The sequence below is a fragment of the Leptosomus discolor genome, chromosome 1, assembly GCF_034619465.1.
Source record: "Leptosomus discolor isolate bLepDis1 chromosome 1, bLepDis1.hap2, whole genome shotgun sequence".
Taxonomy (NCBI): Eukaryota; Metazoa; Chordata; class Aves; order Leptosomiformes; family Leptosomidae; genus Leptosomus; species Leptosomus discolor.
The window spans coordinates 211,979,747-212,001,370 of record NC_141391.1 but is presented as its reverse complement, the minus strand read 5'-3'; the positions used below and the strand labels follow the sequence as shown (position 1 = coordinate 212,001,370).

Sequence of the window (21,624 nt, the reverse complement as noted above, 5' to 3'; positions counted from 1 at the left end):
CTTTTCTTCACGTGCATCCTCTTGATGTACAGACCAAGTCAAAGTCCCCCAAAGTCACTGAAAAGTCTTCAGTTAGCTCAAAGGAGCATTGCTGTTGGCATCAGCTGCAGCAGGTTCAGCTTGGACATCCTCAGAACCAAATTTATCATTTTCTGTACTGAACTTGTGGTGTCAGAACTAACCTGGAAACCATTAAAACCCAGCTATAAGCGCTAGTTTCACTTGTGGTGGAAACTCAAAAACCCGTGGTCCCCTATCAAAGTGCACTTTTCAAACTGCCGGTGTTTTTAATTACTATCCAATGAAAGAAATAGCAATGAAACACTTTTTTTAAAAATAAGCAATTTTCTTATTTAAATCAGCATTTAAATTTCTCATTTAAAATAAGCAGTATTCTCTCTCTTTTTTAAGTAAGCATTTCTTGTCATAAGTTAATTTTCTCATGACTCAGCATAAACCCCAAGAGGATTTTCTCCGAATTTCCAAACAGGTCACCTTGGGTCAAAGGCTGGAGCTACAACATTCCCACCCTTGAAAATGCCAAGAAACGTTGTGAATGCATGAAAAAAAATAAAAAAAAAGGGAGTTTGGAGGGAGTGTTTATCATCCTAGTCAAACCTGGCATCTAAAAAAATTAAGACGGCAACCCGTGCTGCCAAATTTGAAGATGCCTTGCCTCAGGATTGTATTTCTTCTTAGGCTTGTCCTAGAGGCTATGCAGCATCCGAGATGTCATTTTGCTTTGGATTGCTTGCCAAGGTCTACACTCGCGCATGACAGCGTTGCTACAGCCTCCACGGGAGCAGACCAGCACCAAATAACCTTGCTGCTGCTGTACTGCAGTTCGCGTGTGCACGTGGCCATGTGTGTGAAACCAATAATCCACCTTCTCCCTAGAGCCGGCCCAAATTTTTTGGATGCTGTTGCAAGCAGAAAAGCCACGATATGAGGTTGTTAGGTGGTAGTAAGGGCAGCAGAGAACAGCTGTGCGCTTGAGTGTTGTTTGCTTTACATTGGAGCTGCTCCGGGTCAGATGTTGGAGGCTGCTGCCTTGCAAACGACAGCTTGCACGTGGGGTTTTAACCCTAAGCACGGACGTGGACATGCGGGTGTTCCTCTGTCGGGCTGGGACCTGGGCAGCTGAGCAACAGGCACGTTTCGCTGTTCTTGCAGAAAAGCATCAATAGTGCTGATTTGTGATTGAAGATTATATTGCATGACTCAGAAACAACGTTGGGAAAGAGATCCAGTATTACAGTATTTAAGCAGAAGAAAACCAGGTTGCAAGTGAAAGAGCTTGGAAAGCAGACGTGACTCTTTTATTTATGCTCATTATAATGTAATTTGCACAGTGCCCATATTAAGGGCCAGCTGGGAGCGTGGCTGAGCCCAGCCGTTCCGTATGTGAGCAACCCCAGCATCATTTGAAAGGACCCAAGTGGTAAAAATATAGTTTTCACTAATACTCCACAAATCCTATCACTATATTCTGAAATAATATATCTCATATAGCAGTTGATTTTTAATTTCTCCCCTAAATTTCCAGTATTTCCATAGGAGGCTTTATAAAAATGTTGGAACTTGTACATCTCTGGTATAAGGCTTTGGGTTTTTGTTGCACCGAGCGATTGGGTGCACGTGCAGCGTGTGTAGCCATTTCAAATGCACACCAGCCACGCCTGGTCATGAGCCATTTTCTGACATGAACCCTTGGCAGAGCTGTGGAGCATGCCCAGGTCATGGGATGTTGCCACCATGCAGCCACAAAAAAGGCCTGAATGGATGTTTTTATCGGCAGCCTCAATTCTGGCATTTCTGAGTGTTTCATTTTACTACTCTATTAACGTTCTTGTAAACTAGTTGTACGTAATTAAACGTTGACTACGGCTGTACAGAGCCACAGAGCTGCAGCATGCCCTGCATAACGCAGCCACTCCAGAGAGAACGCTTTCTGTAAGATTTTCATTTTTAAAAAATACCTGTTCTTCAAATAGCTACAATAGCTCTGCAGGAGCTTGTCAGTCAAGAAAGATTACAGATTCCCTAAATTCAGCCTGACATGACAGACCGTAATGACTCTGAAGGGGCTGTTACAGTCTACTGTGCCAGTGGTCCCTGCCTAATAGAAGCATCTCGTACACTTCCCATTAAAACTGTAATGGCTCCAGAGATTTCTTTATGATTGGCTACTTCAAATATGAGTATTTTATCAGAAAAAAAAAGCACATTCATGTGATGCTAAAAGTGCAGGTTAAATAAGGAAAAGAGAACTTAGATTTACAGGCTGACATTTACCTTATGCAATTTTGATGCTAAGAAATTGCAGCATTGGCAAGGATTTGAACAATTTTAAGCACAATTTTTTCCTGCTGAAAGCGGGAATGGAAAAGTGGGAGATGCTGCCTGTGCAGTGAGGTTTTAACGTGATGCTGTAGGGACCAACACAACTTCATAAATAATAGTGGTGGATAGTTTTGGTATGCCATAGCTCCAAGACAAGTTACAGCACTCGTCTTCTGGATGGATGAAGCTCTTTGGCCTCCGTCGTGCTGCAGATCAGGGCAGACGATCACACTTGCCCTTTCTGGCCCCAGGCTCTCTCAGTCTTCTCCTGAAGACAGGAGGTTACGTTTGGCAGCCCCATTCAGCAAACCCAAATCACAACGTGGCATTTCTGACACCGAGTGATTTACATGTGAAAAAAGAAAAGTGGTGTGGGTTGAAGGGTGCCTTGGATTTGGTAGTCAACTGCATCTTTTTTAGGTCAGTCACATCTTTCACTTCCCAGATATGCAGTGGCATGGAGAGCCTGCCTGGGGGGCTCCTGGTCACACCACCACGGAGCAGATCATAAGGATCACGCGATGAAGGAAATCCTGAGGGTAGTGAGAGGGTGGGAATAAGTCAGGAGCCAAAGAAAAGCTGTTCAAAGAGCACGTCGTGACAGCACTTAAGCACCCATTGCAGGAAATCCCAAGCTGTTTGGACTGGCCATGCAGCTGGACAGCCACCAAAGCACCACACTAGGGGAGTGCAGTGATAAATCGCAGGAGTTGGCACATGCAAAGCCGAGTGGCTCTGCCCAGCAGAGGGTAGCATTGCCCAAACGCCCCAGCCTGTTTTCCAAGTTGACACCTTCACGCACCGCTGAACTCCCACCTCTGCCACCTCCCCTTTGAGCTGGGAGGCACAGCTCAGCCCAGACCCAGGGAAAGTCTCACAGGCTGATGCCTTGTAAATTCTGCTCATAAACTATAAGAAATCTAGAAAATCAGCTTTGAAAGTAGAATTTTAAGGAATCTGTTAAAGGACACAATGCATGTTGAACAGTTAGGTGCATACAATCACATCTGTTTCTATGCGAGTGTTATTTAGCTGCTTGCATTAGGATTTATTTCTGGGTACCTAATTCGATGATCAGGTTTGGAGCTGCCCCGAGGCACAGGAGTGCTGGTACCTGCCGGCAGCAAGGCCTCTGATTTAGCCACCTCGCTTGGGTGTCCCAAAAGAATCGCACTTTTTTAGCGTTTTGCACATTCTGAAACAGAAGGGCAGCGACATTAACTCGGGACGTCTTTCAGTTGCTCTAGACCATCCTTTTCCCTGATGTCTCTGACGAATCCTGCCCGTCGCCCCGCAGCAGAGCCCAGCCCCGATGCCCGATGCGACGTCGCTAGAGGTCTCAGCGTCGCTGAGAAAAAGCTGTTTATAGCAATAATCTCAGCGGGGCCACGCGTGTGTGTGCCAGGCCCGTGTGGTGCCGGCGGGATGGACACGCTGCCGGGGCTTGGGCCTCTCGCCGAGGCTGCGCGGAGCCCATCCAGCCGCCTCTGGGCTTGGTGCTGCCCAAGGGGGGGACCCCGGTGCTCGGGTGCCCCTGGCTTTGCGGGGTGCCCCGAGGGATGGGCTGGGCAAGGGGGGGGGACACTTGTCAAGGGGCGAGTTTTCGCATCCCTGGAGCGGGGATGTGTGTGTGTGTGTGTGTGTGTGCGGGGCAGGTGGGCGCCGCCACCCCCGCGCATCCCCGCGCAGCGCCGCGCAGCGCAGCCCGGCGGCGTCGTGTGGCTTTTAAAATTTTTTATTTATTTATTTATTTTTTTTGCTGCTTTCCCTTTTTCTTTTTTTTTTTTTTTTTTTTTTTTTTTTTTTTTTTTTCTCTGTGTTTTCCCTCCCCTCCCGTTTGACGTGCGCGGTTTTGGTGCAATGCGAATTATCTCCAGTCATTCAGTCAGGAGGGGCAGCGCCAGGCAGCAGAGCAGCGGCGGGCCTGCCTCCTCCTTCTCCTCCTCCTCCTCCTCCTCTTCCTCCTCCTCCTCCTCCTCCCATTGCCATAACAACCGCGCACAGCCGCTGCGCCCGCGGTGCCGGCGGGGCCGCACCGCTCCGCACCGCTCCGCGCCGCGCGGGGGGCTGAGCATCCCACAGGGTGGGGTTGGAGGGGGAGGGGGCGAGAGAAACCGTGACCTCCCTCCAAAAAAAAAAAAACCCCAACCAAAACCAAACCCCAAAAAAGAAAAAAAAACAACAAAAAAAGAGGGACTTTTTCGTGGGGTGGGTCTTGTCAGGGACCGAAGTGACCCCAAGCCGGGGGTGCGCGCAGCTGCTGCGCGGGGCGCGGAAGGAGGAAGGGACGGGGCAGCCCCGCGAGTGCCTCCGCGGGGGGGCGCGGAGGAGGGGAGAGGAGGGAAAGGCGGGGGGAGTGTGTGTGTGTAGGGGAGGGGGGGGGGGCAGAGAAAGTTGGGAGGAAATAGCCCAGGAAAAGTGACACTCACGGAGCCCGCCGGAGCGCGGAGGAAATAAAAGCGGCGGCGGGCAGGAAGTGTGAGGAGGAGGAGGAAGGGGAGAAGAAGGAGGAGGAAGAAGAAGAACAAGAAGAAGAACAAGAAGAAGGAGAAGAAGAAGAAACAGCAGCAGCAGCAGCAGCAGCAGGCGCTGCTGCCGCGGCAGAAGAGAAAGCAAAAGCCGCCCGGCGGCTCGGTGCCGCCCGGCCCGGCATCCGCGGGGCTGCGCGGGGCTGCGCGGGGCTGCGCGCCGCGGCCATGGCCCGGGAGAACGGGGACGGTGGCGGCTCCTGGAAGAAGCAAGCGGAGGACATCAAGAAGATCTTCGAGTTCAAGGAGACGCTGGGGACGTAGGTGGCGGGGAGCGGAGGGGGGGGGGGGGGGGGCGGCGCTGTCCCTTCCCGCGGGGATGCGCGGGTCGCCCCGCGGGTGGGTGCGGGTGTGGGTGCGGGGTGTGTGTGTGTGCGCCTTCGCGTGTGCGCCCATTGGTGCTGCTCCGCGCCCCGCTCATCCATCCGAGCAAGAAGTCGGGGCGAGCTGGAAATACGGGGAAAAACATAACTGTGGGGCAGGAGCTGGGCTAACACCCCCCCCCCCCCCAAAGTAAAGAGGAAAAAAAAAGGGGGAAACAAAGTGTTTTAAAATATTCATAGAATGAGGAGACGGGGCAGGGCTTTTTCTTGCTAGTGCAACTGTAAATAAATGCGGTCTGACTTGCACGCTTTCCCCTAAAGCCGGTGGCTGCAGCTATTCGTGGACAGACGAGCAGAAATAATCGGAGTGGATTGGATGTGTTTTAGCTACGACGCTTAACTGTTGTTGGGGTTTATTTCTGTTATTTATAGTGGCGGGGCATAAAGATTAGTAAAACGTTAGAGTTTTTTTTTTTTTTTTTTTCAGAAGGCTGAGAATAAACATGCGCAGATGGTGCAAGGGAGCGGGGTGCAGGCTGATGCTTTTTTGGCTGAGCAGAGAGTTTTATTTTTGTTAGAACAAATTTTCGCTTATAGGATACTGGAGAGGTAGAGAGCCAGGAGTGCTGAAGGAAGTTGGCATATGGGCTGCTGTACGTATACGTGTTGTAATTAAAGTTCAGTCGTGTTGGGAATGCTCGTCATCGCTGTGTCCCCCCTGCTTTAATTGCGACTTTAAGCGTGTCTCTAAATGAAGCGTTGCCAGTCCCAAGTAGTGCTTTTCATACTCTGCGTGCCACTTCCAAAATACGGTTGAACAAGTTTCGACTGTAATATTTCAGTTTCTTTCTGCTTCCAAGGGAGGGCTCTCTATAAACAGAGTATTTCTGGTTCGTGGGTTCACTGATTCCCTCTGAACAAACCGTGAGTAAGAATCAGGCTGGTCATTTAATATGGAGGTGGGTCACGCCGCTCCGTTGTGATGAGCAGGTAGTGTAGCCCTCAGAAAACCACTGACTTAGCATATCAAATTAATGTCTGTCTGAGCCTTTGAAGAAGCAAAGTGCAGCATAAGAGCTAAGTGTTGTGCTGTATCCTTGTCACCTTCACCGAGTTTTTGCTGTCAGAATTTCATGCTGGGAGAGACTCGCCACCTTAGCTAAGTGTGCAGGTCCCTTCCTGAGCGAAGGGGTGTTGGGGAGGAAAGTCTCAGTGCAAAGAGATTCGTTAGAGCAGCAGGACAGTTTGCTGGGGTTTCCATTATACTGCGCTCTATCATCTTCCTGGTTGTTGTGTGTGAAGCCATCTGCGAGGGTTAATTTGTGCTGCTGAAGAGGTCCAGAAAGAATTAATGTTGTGGCTTTGATCCATATCCCACCGAAGTTAATGGGAGCAGGTGTAAGTCTCAAGGAAGGTAAAGTTGGTTAGAGTTAGTAGTTACTCATTAGCACAGCTATTGCAAATTAAATTCATTAAATATGGCCAATTAGTGTCTCAAACTATTAACCATTGTCTTGGCCTCACAGTTTGGTTAGCAAGTCCTTTCTGATGAGAGTGGAAGATGTGAAGTTTTTAAACTTGACTTAGCACTCAATCTAGAAAGTTTTAGAAAATTAAAATAACTGGATGACAAACCTGGGCCTGTACAAAGAAAATAGAACTGTTTTCTTTTGCGGACATAGCCATATTAGTTATGAATGTATGCACATTTAACAGCCTACACATTGGTTGCCTTCTGGTTGTGCATTCCTTCGTTTCAGAGAGCAGGCTGATAATTAGAAGATTTGAATCTGAGTTTTGGTTCTGTCCTTCGCCGCCCACCAGCGCAGCACCTGCAGTTCCTACCAACTCTGGTGTGACTTACTAGGGTGTGAATCTTTTAAAAAATTTAGGCCATTGCTGTGCAAATCATTAAAGTACTTGTTCCATTCCCACTGAAGGCAATGAAGGTCTGTTCACTGACTCAAGCAGCAGATGTACAGGGTGCAAATGATGGGACACATTCCTAGTTATTGATAGGAAAGTACTCAAATAGGAATTAAGTAAAATCCTAAATACCTTTAAAGCATCTGGACCAAAATGTTTTCCTGTGGCATTATTTAGGAGCAGGGATAAAATCTGCTTTGATCCCTCCTGCACTGTAATGCTGAATTGTGTTGGACACCCATCAGCTGATCCCACCATCTAATAGATTTTTCTCTAGCATGGATGGCCTTGGAGTGGAAAACTTGGCATGTCAGATGAGATGCACTGGGTTAGTGTAGTAGCTGTATTTTGCATTTCTCTGTCACCTTCCATTTGAGGATGCCAAGGTGCTAAACGCACTTTTAACTTTTAAGCAGCCCTTTTTCATGCATGAAACTTAACTGCCTGTGGTAAAATTGGTTAGAGAATGAGAAGCACTAAACCCCCAAATTAGGGAAGAAAGTGAAAGAGAAACTTTAGAAGCATGTTTAATTTCAAGCACATTGATTTGTGAATGTTAAGTCTATGTGTATACTCTATTAATGAGTCGTTCTCTGAAAGGAGTCTTTCATCTGAATAAAAGCTTTTCACCAGATCTTTAACATGGGAGAGCTGAAATTGCTGGAAGTATTAAAAAGGTCCTAACTCAGTTAATCATTATATCATTTGGGCTTCAAGGAACCTCTAATGAGTACCGAGCTCTCTCTTCCAGAGCTGGAATTAATTATTTACATGTCCCTGTAAATCATGTCCAGCCACACTGATACTGAAATAGGCATCTTGAATTGGATGTCACCTCCAGATATAAGAAGGTAGCCTTTTCCACCCAAAGAATTGTTTCCTTTGGTGGCTGAGATCTGTGTTCTTTGCTCTGCTCAGTGCTGTTGGGCAATAGTGTTTTTCCTAAAGAAGTTACCAGCAATGCAGTGGCTGGCTCACATGGTACCCAAACCTGTATTTACCTTGTTCTGTATTGACGCAGTCCCTAAGCTTCGTGTGTGGCTGCAACCTCTGGGGTACCAGAGTGTCAACAAAATAATTTGGTAATGCTAATGAAGAAAAATATTTTTGAAAAAATATTAAAAAAAATATTTTATATATATAAAAAATAATATATATATGATGGTCCTGATCCATTCTTGAGCTGCCTCAGTTTGGGGGTGCTGGTCCATGTAGGACTGCAGTAACGCGGCAGTGAACCGCGCTCTGTATGTGCAGGTTCAGTGTGTGCCGCTTCTTGGAACTGGACCTGGTCACTACTAAGCCACTGAAAGTGAGGTTACAGATCCTGAAAAAGGAGCTAGGGAGAAATACATGAAGTAAATCAAGGATAAAATAAAATCACAGCAGCGGGCCAGATCCTCAGCTGGTGCAATTTAGAGTCCCTTCCAAGTAAAGACAGATAGGCTTGAGGAAAGGAGAGGATCCGACTAACTGTTTGTCTTTTTAAATTACCACAAATTCACCTGTTGTAGCTCTACTCAGTTTGCAGGCCTGCATGGAGAGGGGATTTCTGCCCCAGCGCTTGAGAAATGTGAAGTTTCACAATAGCAGGAATCTGATAAGATGATGAGTGATCACTGAAATGTCATTTTTTCTCCGTATTTAAATGCCTATGGCATTCTAAACCACAGATTTTGACATTCCAGATGTCCAAAGTATATTCCAAAGTAATAAGATACACCGTGTCATCCACCAGCCAAAAAAGGAAAGCGTCCAATCATTTGGTCTGCCTAATCGGATCAGTCCCGCATTTCTAAGGTTTCTTATTGACATTAGAGTTATGATGAAGTTATAATATTTAGAAAGGCTCAGGCTTAGTAACTATGGAAATACTGATGCTAACCTTAAAAATTATGCGGTAGATTCCTTAAAGCTAGTTAATGATAACACAGGGAGTTGCGTGGACATAGCCATAGCATAGTGAGAGCTGGGTGAGAAGACAAATAGACTTCGATGATGTGTCTGGTACTTCCCTAAAATACAGTAGAGAGCAAACTTGTAGGAGGTTCTGTTTTTCTCGGGGGCTCTATGATAATTTTTGGTTCATCTGTGTCCGTAGATGTTGATACTCTTATGCTGTTTGACGGGCTCGTGGTGCTCTTCATGACTTCTGTGCACCCAAACATGCTCGTTCATGCTGTGAAGATTGAAGATCTTGTCTGATTTCTATTTTTCTGCTGACGTTACCAGCAATTTCTGCCTCTCTCTTACAACACCCCAGTGAGGCAGCAGTGGCTCTGTTAGACTGTTTCATCTTTTTCTCAGTTCAGTATTTTCCTTTTTTAAAAATTACATTGAAGAAACATTTCACCTTAAAAAAATATCTTCAGGGAGGAAAATACAGTGTCCAAAGGGCTAAAGTTAAGGCACATGTTTTCAGGGGGAAGGCTGATGAACCGCCGGGGCAAACTATGAAGGCAAGTGGTTTCCATCTCCTCTGGGATGATTTGCTGGGAAAAAAATGTTTTGCCATCTGAAAGCTCACAGGCCTCATGCAGGAGTCACCAGGAAGGAGCCTTTTGTCGATGTTTACAGAGGAAGATCTGTAACTCTGGGAATCTTACCATTAAAACCACGTGGGGTTAGGGTTGCTTCGTGCTGAGAGGTGCATGGTACCTATAGCACCTCTCTAGCATCTGTGGGAGGAGGAGTGAAAGTTGAGGTCCAGGTATTAATGTTGAACTTAACACTGTGAAACAACTCAGGTGTTTCAGTTTGTGCATTCTATATAGGGCAAGCAGAAAAATACTGTTAGGACTTCTTTAAGGTGACATGCTTGTTTTAAACTGAGTAATCCTGTTTGCTAACATGTGGTGTAGTTTACTATCCAGTGTGTTCTTGAAGGCTTGAAAATAACGGGTCTCTACTATTGTGAATTGTAGTATCTTGTAATGGAGATTGTTGGTCTCCCTTCAACAGTAACAGAAAATAAAAGGTTTGAGCGTTCAGCTGGAATTAAAATGGGGAAAAAAGAAAAGCAAGACAGCCAATGGATTTAAAGGCTGATGGAGAGGACTGGGAAAAAAAAGTGCAGCCATTGTTAAGAAGGCATTTTTGACAGCTTTCCAAGCATGGTTCATGGGTGCGTTTTGGACAGTGTTCGTTTGGGGGAACAGCGTAGCCTAAAGGTCAATTTTCTTTCGTTGTCTAAAAATAAGATTCCAAAATACTCAATAATCAAAGGCTTTCGGGTAAATAGATCATTTTGGAGACACCCAGTTTGCTGTATTGGCAGCTCCTGTATGTGCTCACGCTTCCTTCGTGAGCCTTGTTTTCTACTAGTTTTGACGCCTTACCTCTTTTTGCCCTGCCTTGTCTCTTTTTCCATGGCTTTTTTCTTTCAAGTACTTCTTTGCCCTGTCTGAGCTCTCTGCTGCTGGAGCATACCTGCTCACCTGCATGCCCATGCAACCAAGAAGTGTGCTTGACTGGCAAGGTGACAGTAAGATGTTTGGGTAGGGTTGGAATAGGGTATTTGGGCTTTTTTTCCCCCCTATTTTTTGCACAGGGCTTAAGAAAATGGGAACCTCGCCTAGGCCAAAACTCAGTATTACTACTCAGGACCTCAGTATAACCAGTGATCTCTAGAGGCCCTTCCAACTCCTATTGATCTGTGATTCTGTAATACTGAGTTCACAACTGCTCTTTGTGTAGATGTGAGCTGAGGACAAAGCATGCATAAAAATATTAGTTATTTTTGTGAGCCACAGAGGTAGCTGACACCCCAAAGCTCACCAAAAGCAAAACCCAGAGGGTCTGAAGACCTAGTGGGGAGGTAGTGGATGGAGATGAACCCAACTCTTTGGAGTCCTATAGTAATCCCTTAACCAAAAGTCTATTCTTCCCATCACAGCCACAACACAGTGGGTGTGAAAGCCTTCTTCGCCGCCGCTCCCACCATCTGGAGCAGCCTGTCTGCTTCCTTCACCCTCCATCTGCTTTCGCATAGGAGCTGAAACATCTCTTCATATATTTTCTTCCTTCCTTTTTGTCTCTTTTTCTCTCCACCTTGGTAACTGACCTCAATTATTTTTGTCGCCCTTCACACAAAATTCTCTTGTCTACGTGCAGAATATTGGTCAGAGTTATTTAATCCTTTCAAGCATCCAAGGATACAATTAATATTGAATAAAGTTGTATTGTTTTGGTTTGCGTGACAATAACAAGCATTTATAATAAGATTCTGAATTTATTGCCAGTAATGGTATTTACTTAACCGGTGAGTCACAGTTTATATTCATGATTACTTAATAGGACCTAATTTTCTAGTCATTTTAGATAGCATAAAAACAAGTTGGAACTAAACGGGTACTTTTGGTAAACAGGTAATGAGTGAAAGGAGGGATGAAAAGGTCCTTGGGGCAGCGATCTGTCATTTTCATTGGAATTCAAACCACCTTGCCTTTCAGTGCTTTTATGTAAATAATAATTAACAACAATAACAATAATTTGCAAACATATGTGTGTGATTGGGCTGTTCTTGAATGACAAATAGCTTAGCAGTCAGAATATTTCTCTTTTCTAGAAATCATGGTTTTCCGTAATACCTTCCTATCAAATCTTAACACTGATCTGTTTTTTTGTTATCTGACTTGGCAGTTCCTATAATTTTCCTCTGAATGTTGTGTCAATCATTTTTAAAAAGAAAACTATAAATAACAATTGTTAATAAACTTTTCAAGGCCCTTCGCTGATGTTTTCATGTTGAAAGCTGTGTATTGAGTTTTATGCCAGAATTACTCACCAAACAGATTGTATGAGGTTAAATTAAAACAATACTCTTCAGCAGAATTTTTTGGCTGAGTTAAAAAGCTTTTTTTTTTAATTTTTTTTTTTAACACTGTATGTGCTAAGGAAAAGCTACTGGGAAGCTCCGTTTTGGATCTGATGTGTGTGTAGAACAGCTGAGCACAGCGCTGGAGAACCTCTGTAACAATAGATCACTGATTTTCCTTACTCTTTTCCTGAGCAATATCATATGTTACATTTAGAACATCAGCAGTTTTGGACAAGTGGACTACATAACCACGAAGCTAGTTCTTAAAATACTTTTTTCAAGAGTTGAAAGGGGAAGAAGTGCATGAGAGAAAACATGCTGGCTTAGATGTATCGAGGATTTATTTTGATTTTTGTTTTGATTTTCTTATATTCCAAATTGGAGATTGACTAAACAGTTTCAGTCTGCTTACAGTTTTCAGGAGGGATGAAAGAGAGATGCTTTTAACGAAGCAAATGAACATGAGCATTTAGCATCAGCAGGAATAGGGTGCAGCACCATAGCACCTCTCCCCTAGACCCTTTGCCTTTGCACTTTTTCTGCTTGTTGTGGATTCTTCTCATTGTCCTGCTCTTAACGCTCTCTCTAATTTAGGTTGAGTATTTGAAGGTATGTTCTTTCAAGCCTGTGCACCCAAAATTTGGGAATTACATCTGATGCTCAGCTGTCAGAGTACAGAGGACCTAGAAATTTCATCCGTGGCTGATGGGAGTAGAGCAAGGTCAGGACCTGTGGAAAGGTTTGGGAGCCTTTAACCTCCGTGTTTATTTTGGTAAGGGTTTGTGTGGCAGTTTGGAGAGCGAGGACAGTACTACCATCCTTGTTCATCAGGGGTTGGGTGTGAAGGTTTGCAGGTCTTCCTGGGGGCTCCAAAGGAAGGGTTCCTCAGACATGGCAAGCATCTCTCTTAAGACAGTACCACCCAGTGCTACAGAGTCATTCTGTGACATTGGGGTGTTTTAGCTGAGCAGTGTGTTTAAAACATGCCTGCCGACCTGATGCCACGTGCACTTGAGAAATGTGGCCGCCCTTGTCCCGCCAGCTACGTTACTGGCTGCAGAAATGGACAGATGTTAAGGGTAGTACAAAATAAAACAGTATAGCCACTCGTGCTTACATATAAAGATCTGCAAAGGCTGAAAAGTCAGTGTGTATTTGAGGGTTTGACACTAGCAAGTGAAATATGAAGGGTCTGAAATATTTGGGGGTTTTATTGCTGTGCCTTTTGTTGGCCTCAAATGAGATCAGGCACTGTTGAGCTAGGAATATTACAAACACCAGAGTAAAAGACTATTTGTACCCAGAAGATCTTATAATCTAAATAAATAAGACAAAAATGCTAACACTGTTTTGTTAAAGACAAGAAAGTGTGTCACTTGTAAACCCAGAGCTGAGCCTGAAGCTTAACTCCGGCTTATACGGTGGACTGTCCTGCTTCTTTTAATAGTGGGCACTGTGTTAGCACCAATGTCTTAAAAAAGTTTTTATTTATACGTGGTTCACCCAGCATCATCACGTCTAATTGTTTTTTACCAGTTAAGGTTTGAAGATGCAAAGCGCTGTCTGTAAGCTCTTGGTAGCAGCGCGGGTGCTTATTGCTGTGTTGTTTCACAGACCTCAGAGGAATCAAGGTCTTCCCAGAGCTATAAAGAGCTGGAGCAGATCAGGCGGTTCTTGGGGCGATGTGGGATCGCTCCCAGCAGGATCCCATCCTCCTATCCCGGCTTAAATAATTCAAGGGACCAGGCTTCAACCAGACTTCAATTTTCCAACCAAACTCATTAGCTGTGACCCTGCCATCCCCCCCTGTGACAGGCAAGGGCTGAAATGAGGGAAACTATTGGATAAAAAACTGTGGAAGAAACCCAGGATAACATAGAAAAACCCAAACAACACAGAAGGGAACTGGGTAGGGAGGAGAAGAGCACTTAGAGGATTTGCAGCCACGTGGAAAACCCCTCTAGGGAAGACACAGGTTGCTAATCAAATTCAGCCGTAGTTGAGAGAGACTGCTGGAGCATCCCTGAATAATCCTTCACTGTTATGTTGAGTTGGCTTGGAGGTTTCCTCCCACTGCTCCCTCTTGTCTTCTCCTGCCTCTCAGTGTAAGTAAATCAGTACAATATGCCCAGCCCTGAAGCCTGCAGCGTTTTGGAGATTTCAGGCACAGCAGAGTGCTTGGTGTGTGCTGTCAACGGCAGAAGATACTGTGAATGTACTGAACTTGTTTCGTGCTCCCTACCCTGTTTTCTTGCAGAGTACTGAACAAATGCAAAGGCTCTGCCTTTTACTTTGTCACATTTTGTAGCTGGGGTCTGAGATATCTTGAAGACTATCTGAAGCTCTGGGATCATCGTCGGCCTCACACCTCTGCGTTAATGGGATTTCTTGCCGTAGGGCTGTAATTAATTTGTTCAAGAGACGCAATATTCTTGAGGGGAAAATCTGACGCTGTGGAGCTTCTCCGTGGGCTTATGAGTATCATCATAAAAACACCACCTCCTTCTCTGAGTCCAAGCCATGGTGTTTTGAGACACCTCCTCTAGCATAATTACATAGCAACCTGAATATTGCAAAGCAAACAAGCCCTTCCTTCCCAACATAAAATGCTCTCAAACATAAAAAAACCCCACACAAAACAACACTAAAACCCCTACTAGAAGACTGCTGGACCTGTGTGCCCTTCTTTAGGGAGAGAAGAGGGAGACAAACAACATGTGGCTTGTAAGCCAAGTTCCTTGATGCACCGTGAGAAGATGCTGAGATAAAAACATTTATGGAGCAGAGTAACAGTGTGACTCCTGTTGGCTGAATGACCCAGGCACTGGGGCACAAGAGGAATAACTTAGCAGGGAAATGTCTCATGTCGCAGATTTGACTTATGGCTTATGCTTTTTAGGAAGCAGGAGGCTAAATATTTAGATGTTGGGGGAGAATGTACCAAGAAATGAGCTGAAAAAAACAGGGTTCCCAAAAGCGCATAGACACAGGATATACAGGTATTTCAGGCTGCAGGGAGGCTTCTGCTCTTGAGTACGTTAAGGTGTACCTGGAGTAGTTCTATTGACTAGTTTTCCTGGCTGTAGCCATGTAATTTATGTCATGGACATAAATCCTATGGTCTTAAGAGAGAGACCCTGAAAAAAAATCTTGCAGAGCTTTGTAGGCAAATCCACTGAATGAGTTTCTCTGATGAATCTTACATTTTTAATGGAAAGAAAATAAAGTGATTCTAGGATTCCTGAGTGACAACTGAGATGATTTGTGTCCAGAAAACAGACATGTGCCCTTCTGGCACAGCTGGAAGAGAACATAATGAGTACTAAAGCTGAGAGCATGCTCGTTCTGCTGGTGAGTGGAGCTGCACCAGGGGAAAGCCAAAACGGAGAGGTCTGGGGCAAGCAGAGCAGTGGGATTCAGCTACAGGTAGGTGCCAAGAAAGACTAATCTAAATGGAGTGCTTTAGCTTAATTGACTCTAGGTCCCCCTGCTTGTTCATGAGATATACAGCTGCAAAAATTCATAGACGTGGGTCCTTTGACCAGGATAGCTTGTACACTGCACCAGGCAACACCTAAGCATTTTCAGTCAAGGGCCACTAAAATGACCAGCAGCTTCAGCGCCAGTGTTTGCTCTGGAAATGGTGTGATGCTGTGACACCTTTATCTTGCATTGCCATGTGGTTATGAGGAAGGTGTAGGAGCCATTTATACACGTAGAAGTAAATATAGTGTCTATGTATATATATATATCTCTCTCATGTATATATATCCACACATTAAAAATACTATTTATATAGTCATATATAGTGATATATAGTGCTAGTTTCTTGCCACACAGCCTGTTGTTTGGCTTCATTAATAAATGCATAGAGAATGACCGGTGCCGTTTGGTAAAAACTGTTTAAGAGCATTGTGAACATTGTTAATTTATTCTGTGGTTTGAATTTCTCTTCATATCTAAGCTTCATTATACCTAATAAAGGGTCTAACTCAAAATTCAGTATGAGGATATCACCAGCGATGAGGAGGTTATTTGTCCTAGGATGCAAACTGGCTTTAGCTGATTTCAAAATGCCTTTGTCTATGCAGTGACTTCTTGGTAGATGCTTTTCTGATGCCTTGTTGTGTCCTTCCGTCTACCGAGACAAGACTTGGGTCCAACCAATGGCTCTGTGTTTCTGCTCTTGTTCATCAGTCAGTTGCTTTCAGTGATGGAAGTGGGACAGTGGCTTTTCCCCAACCTGTCATCTTTAACAGGGATGACTTTGGTAGTGGTCCACAGCTGTTGAAATACGCGGTGCTTGAACTTGCTCAATTTGTCAGATCGTGGAAAGCTCTTGGAGGCACTCTTGGCTCTAACTCTGTTTCGGAGACATTTCTGATAGGTCCTCTTAAATATTGGAACGAAAATGCTCCCTTTGCCTAAGATTTAAACAGGAGCTGCGTGGTGCCCTCTTGTTCAATTAGCTAATGGGGGTGAACCCAGTCAAATAATAAGTAAGAGCCTGATGGTCCTTCCTTCTCCTCTTCTCCTCCATCTCCATGTTACCTCTGCTACAGTGAATCACTGCTTTCCATCTCCTGTCTGAATCCTGCACAGACCCCTTGGTCTGTGTCACATCCTGCAGGTGTGCACAGCTGGGAAGCACAGCTGGAAGACAGCAAAGTGTCTTCCTTCAGGTCAGTTAAGGGCTTTATTTGTTTAGATAAAGCACCCTTCACGTGGGGAAATGAAGGCAGCATGGAGCAGACGGAGTCTGTTAGAGCATTTTGGGTGCAAACTTGACCGCAGCAAGTGTAGGGTGAATCAATTAACATTGTGCTTGATTTTAGGAGGTCTGTCTTGGGTAGCGTGTGAGGGATTCCCCTCCGTAGAGGGGGTGGTTGAAGTATCTTCACTGACCACATTTAGCTCTGGTCTGCACCACTGCCTGCAGGGTGATGGCAACTTCTTGTTGCACTCTGCTGCGGTACGATTATGGCTTGCAAAGTCGCATCAATTAGAAACCCACCCTGCTAATGTCACTGTGGTGGTGGGTACATTAGTTTCTGTAATTAATTGCCTTTCCTGCTGTTATTTAAGGAATACCCCTAGGGAAGTAACAGAGGCTTAGATATTCTGTTACTCTTAACACTAAGGCAAAATATGGAAGATGTGGAGATTGGTAGTAAAAATATTTTAAAAAACCAGTTTTGTCTTTGGAAGTTGGCTGTAAAATGTCGTCCTAGAGGTCTCCTTGTGTGTTGGCTTAGCTCTCTGCATAGATCTTCCTGAAGTCAGAGGGTAGCGCACAAAAGCACACCAGGCCTGTTTCTCTTCTGATTTTCTCTTAAATCATTTGTAGCAGCTCAAAGTGACTGTAAAATTCTGCCTTTGATGCGCACAGCTTGGAGGTTTTCCTTTGGGAGTCAAGAAAAGCCTATACTACCCAGCAGCTCGCTGGAATAGCAGCATTTTATGCTCCTTAAGCTCAGGTTTCAAACATCAATATAAAGTTACAAGGCTGTGGAGGAACAGGTTGCAATTCCGGGACAGAAGAGGAAGAGGCTGAGCATATCCCACAGGGCAGTTCACATCTTCTGCCAGACCAGTTGTTTGTTGGGATGTGCCGTGAATTTGTTCAATAAAATGATACAGGCTAAAAATAGTCCTCCAAAAAGGAGGTGGGGGAAGCGGAGAAAAACAAAGTACAAGAAGTTTTATTTCCTTTCATTCCATAGATGCTATAAATCAGCAGGGAAGTCAGTGGCGGTTTGTTTTTTTCCTTCTGCCTTGCGTCGTTAAAAAATCATCAGCCACTACACTGAAATGGTTTGCAAGAGCCACTTCGCCAGGAACAATTTCTGACTGAGAACAATAAAAAAATTGGTAGATGCCAGGTTGAATTTGTGTGGTAGTGGTTACTGAATTCAACTTAAGAGCTGTAAATGGAACCAATCATCATTTCTTAATGAGATATATGAGAACGAAGAATCACAATGCTTGAATAATCTGTCACATCTCTATCAATGCTGCTTAAGCAATTATTCAGTTTGTTCAATGGTTTGACAAGGTAACACGACAAAATCAATTTACAAAGCAGATTAAATATAAATATGCAGTGCTTTTTTTTCCAGGAATGTAATTCTTAAAGCCTTATGTTTTTTATCCTTACAATCCCTACCCAGTCATCTGTTTTCAGTGGTGCTGCTTGGATGAAGTCCTGCATGACCCACAGTGATATTATTCACCAGATCATTTGTCATTTATCCATCTCTGGTCTAATGAGACTGTCGTCTGGGCCTTGGTAAAAATGAATGATGCAGTGCTCCGACATACAGCGTAAGTATGTTTTTCACTTAGTGCTAAGGCTGTATTTTTCCAGGGTCCTTAAGGAAGCCTGGCCCTCAGCCCTTATTGCACTTAATGTAAATCTTTCTGAATATTTTATTCATTTGGCAGCAAATGTAGGAGAAACGTGGTATGAGTTCCCTAGGAGCTAAATAACAAGCATTGTACACGGAGGTGATACGTTCATCTATTTTAATAGCAGAGCTTTCATCACGTCGCAGCGGACTGTGACTGGGACGGTCCCGTCCCTGTTTGTAGCCATGGGTATCAGCAGCAAACCACCAACAGCAACAAGTACAGGGACCGCTGCAGCGGACACTAAATGCTGTCTTCAGCAGCAGGTGCTCACTGGTCTTACCCTTTTCTTCCATGAATGAGTCCCCATACTTTGAGTGTGCTTGAGTAACGTGGTGTAATGAAGCTGTGGCACAGAAGAGATTATTCCCCCCACTCCTGTGAAATATTTGCACCTCTCATCTTCTCCGTGGGAACTCAAGGATGTAAGTTTTTTGCTCCCTGTACGAATAACTCTGGGGTTGCCGCAGTCTGTTTGTGTTTTATATAGTCTAGAGGATGCCATTGATGTACCTGGCTGCGTATCTCTCTATGCCTCTAACGCTGTATGTCACTGGGTTCTCAACAGAGATGCCACAAACAGCTTTTAGGGAATTGTGAGCACTTTTCTTTTTATTTCAGACAAGGCGACAGTGTTCCCGGCAGCTTCTTAAATATATCAGGGGATTGTGTCATGAAAGAGAGTAGTATTTCTTAACTTACCATTGCCATGACTCCCATTACTATAATTTCTGAGCAAATGACAGTCCTTACAAAATCTGTGATACTGAAAACTCGTATGCTTATATTTTCGCTACATATATGCATGACATATGGACTTCCAGTATCTGGTTACTCAGTTTCTGCTCAACATCTTGTATTTTCTGGTGACTGCTGAAGAATCTGAATACGTATGGAATTTCCTTATCTATTATTGGTGTTGCTGAGGCCTGTATCTTGTGGTTTGTTGCCTAACTGTCAAATACTCATGGCTTCATTAAGAAACAGATGTACAGGTCTACACTTCGTTTCTGTAGCTGCACTTTTGACATACTGTAAATGTCCTTAATTGATTTTGTTCAGGATAATACCATCTGCTGGCATCTGTTTCTTCTGTGGCTCTTACTGAATACTTGTGAGCATCGTGGTCTAGAAGGACAAATTACAGAGTTTCAGCAAGGTATTGTCTTTTTTTTTTTCTGCAATAAATGGGAGCAGAATTTCAACATTGGGTGACCTTGTATCTACATAATTTAATATCTAGATTAATACAGCTTATTCCAAAAAGCATATTTCAGGCAAGAATCGGGCCCTCTGTCTATGTTGGTCTGTCTTAATTTATTGCTGGCATGTCTGCAGACATGTCAGAGCTCCCAGAGTGGGAGAAAAGCAGCCTTTGGGTTTGTATTTGGCTGCCCTTGATCATGGAGGGATGCAGACTAAACTTTTAGATCTGCCTGAAGCCTTGACATAGAACTCTGTCTAACAAACAGTCAAGATAAGTCATCTTTAAACATCACTTACTGTATCTGTAAGGTTTATGAGCTTCTTGTCAGCTTTTAACATAGCCAAATGTGTTCTGATATGAAGCTTTTGGTGGCAAAAGCGGTACTGGACAGGCACTGGATGAGATCTCTGCTGAGGATGCAACTAGGAAAACATGTGCTGTCTCTTGAGAGTCCAGAACAAATTCCTTTTTGTGTAGCCCACTGTCATGTTGGGTTTAGCTCTCCATCCTCAGCTCAGTCCTTTTTATCAGATGGCATCAGCATTTATAGTAGATTTTATTGCAGTTGCTGTGCCCGTGTCTGAGCTGTGAAACGCGACAGAAACTCCATTTCCCATCACTCTTTGTCTCAGGTCATGACAAATGCAGGCAAGTGTCAAAAAGTATCTAGGTTAGGATTTAACTGTAGTGTCCTAACTCTGCTCCCAATAAAGATAGTGAGAGTTAGCGAAATGAGAGTCCTCCAAATACCATTGAAGACAGGGAGACAGGGGTGCTTAATGTTTTAATAGAAGTGGGTCACTACCTGGGGTCCCAGCAGGGCTGGATTGTCCTTGAGCTGGAGTTGTCTTTGTGGTGCTTCACATGGGCAGGATTCAGTAGAAAACTTAAATATGGAGAGCCTTTCTGGCTGTGTGTATGTATTAGAGCTCACCTGAAGGTCATTGCAAAAGCACAGGTTCTCCTTTTGTCTTGCCAACCAGTTTCTTTGGCCCAGTGTCCTTGCTGTTGCTATTGATATCCCCAGTATTGGTACCCCCATATTGGTACCTGCTCAGGAGTCGGACTTTGTAAAGTCATGAGCTTTGGAGATGATGTGGACTACTGGCAATCTATTGTGTGAAAGATAATGATTCGGGAGACTTGGGTTTTGTTTCTGACTGTGCCACTGGCCATTTTTATGACCTTGGAGAAGTTGCAGCACTTCGCTGGCCTGGTTTCCTCATCTGTCAAACAGTCACCGACCTACTTTGTAACTCACTTTGGGATCTAACTACTTGAAGCTTGCTCTGCAAGGTGTTCAAAATGTACTACGTAAGGTGTTGGTTTTGTCAGGGTAATACAGGAGGGATCTCCCCTGTTGTATCTGCGTATGTTGTGAACTTGACTGCAATGCTCATGTTTTGCAGATGATGCTTTGTGTGGGGCATGCTTCTGCAAGAACCTGCTCCCTTTCCTAAAAATACTGCTGATTCCAAAAAGAGGTGGACAGCCCCACCTCAGAAACACTAGAAATGGACAAGAGAGTAAAGCCAACTGCGGTGCATTTTGCTTTCTGAAACTGTAGTTACCTTTCAGTGTGCAGGGAATCCCAGCAGAGCAGAAAGACCTTCCAGAAATGACTCTGAGCTCTCAACTCCAGCTGGCTGATGGGTTTTCCAGTATTGGTTCGCTGGTGGGTGGACATTAGGGAGACAACTGGAAAGAAATGTAAAGCTGTGAGGCAGTTTCCCCCCTCCTGTGTAATCCAGGTTATAAGCGGGAGTCAGAAAATAGCAGTGGTTCTAGCATCACGCTGCCCACAGAGTGGGATTTGCAGAGCAGTGGATAAGAATTTGTACTGCACTGAAGAGCCCTCCAGTGATAAGACAATGTGGTCTTGCCTTAAAGGTACATCTGTAGCATTAGCGATGTGTTAGTTATATGCTAATTAGGTTTTTTTTTAATGCCTAACAATATTTGTGCCTCTTGAAAATCAGTGCAGTAACTGAAGTCAGCATGGTGAGTAGCTGTGGTGACCCTGAAGCGATAAGCTTTTTGAAACACCTTCAAAAAACAATTAAAGCAATT

At 44.4% G+C, this 21,624-nt stretch overlaps 1 protein-coding gene across 1 annotated transcript in view; it reads left to right on the top strand.

Annotated features, from left to right (window-relative positions):
• The first annotated feature begins 5,039 nt into the window (after positions 1–5,039).
• CAMK1D (calcium/calmodulin dependent protein kinase ID) overlaps positions 5,040–21,624 on the top strand; it is a 222,704-nt gene continuing 206,119 nt past the window's right edge. The window contains exon 1 of the mRNA XM_086474695.1: positions 5,040–5,131. Coding sequence (XP_086330821.1) covers positions 5,040–5,131 — 92 coding nt within the window. The remainder of the gene's footprint in view (positions 5,132–21,624) is intronic.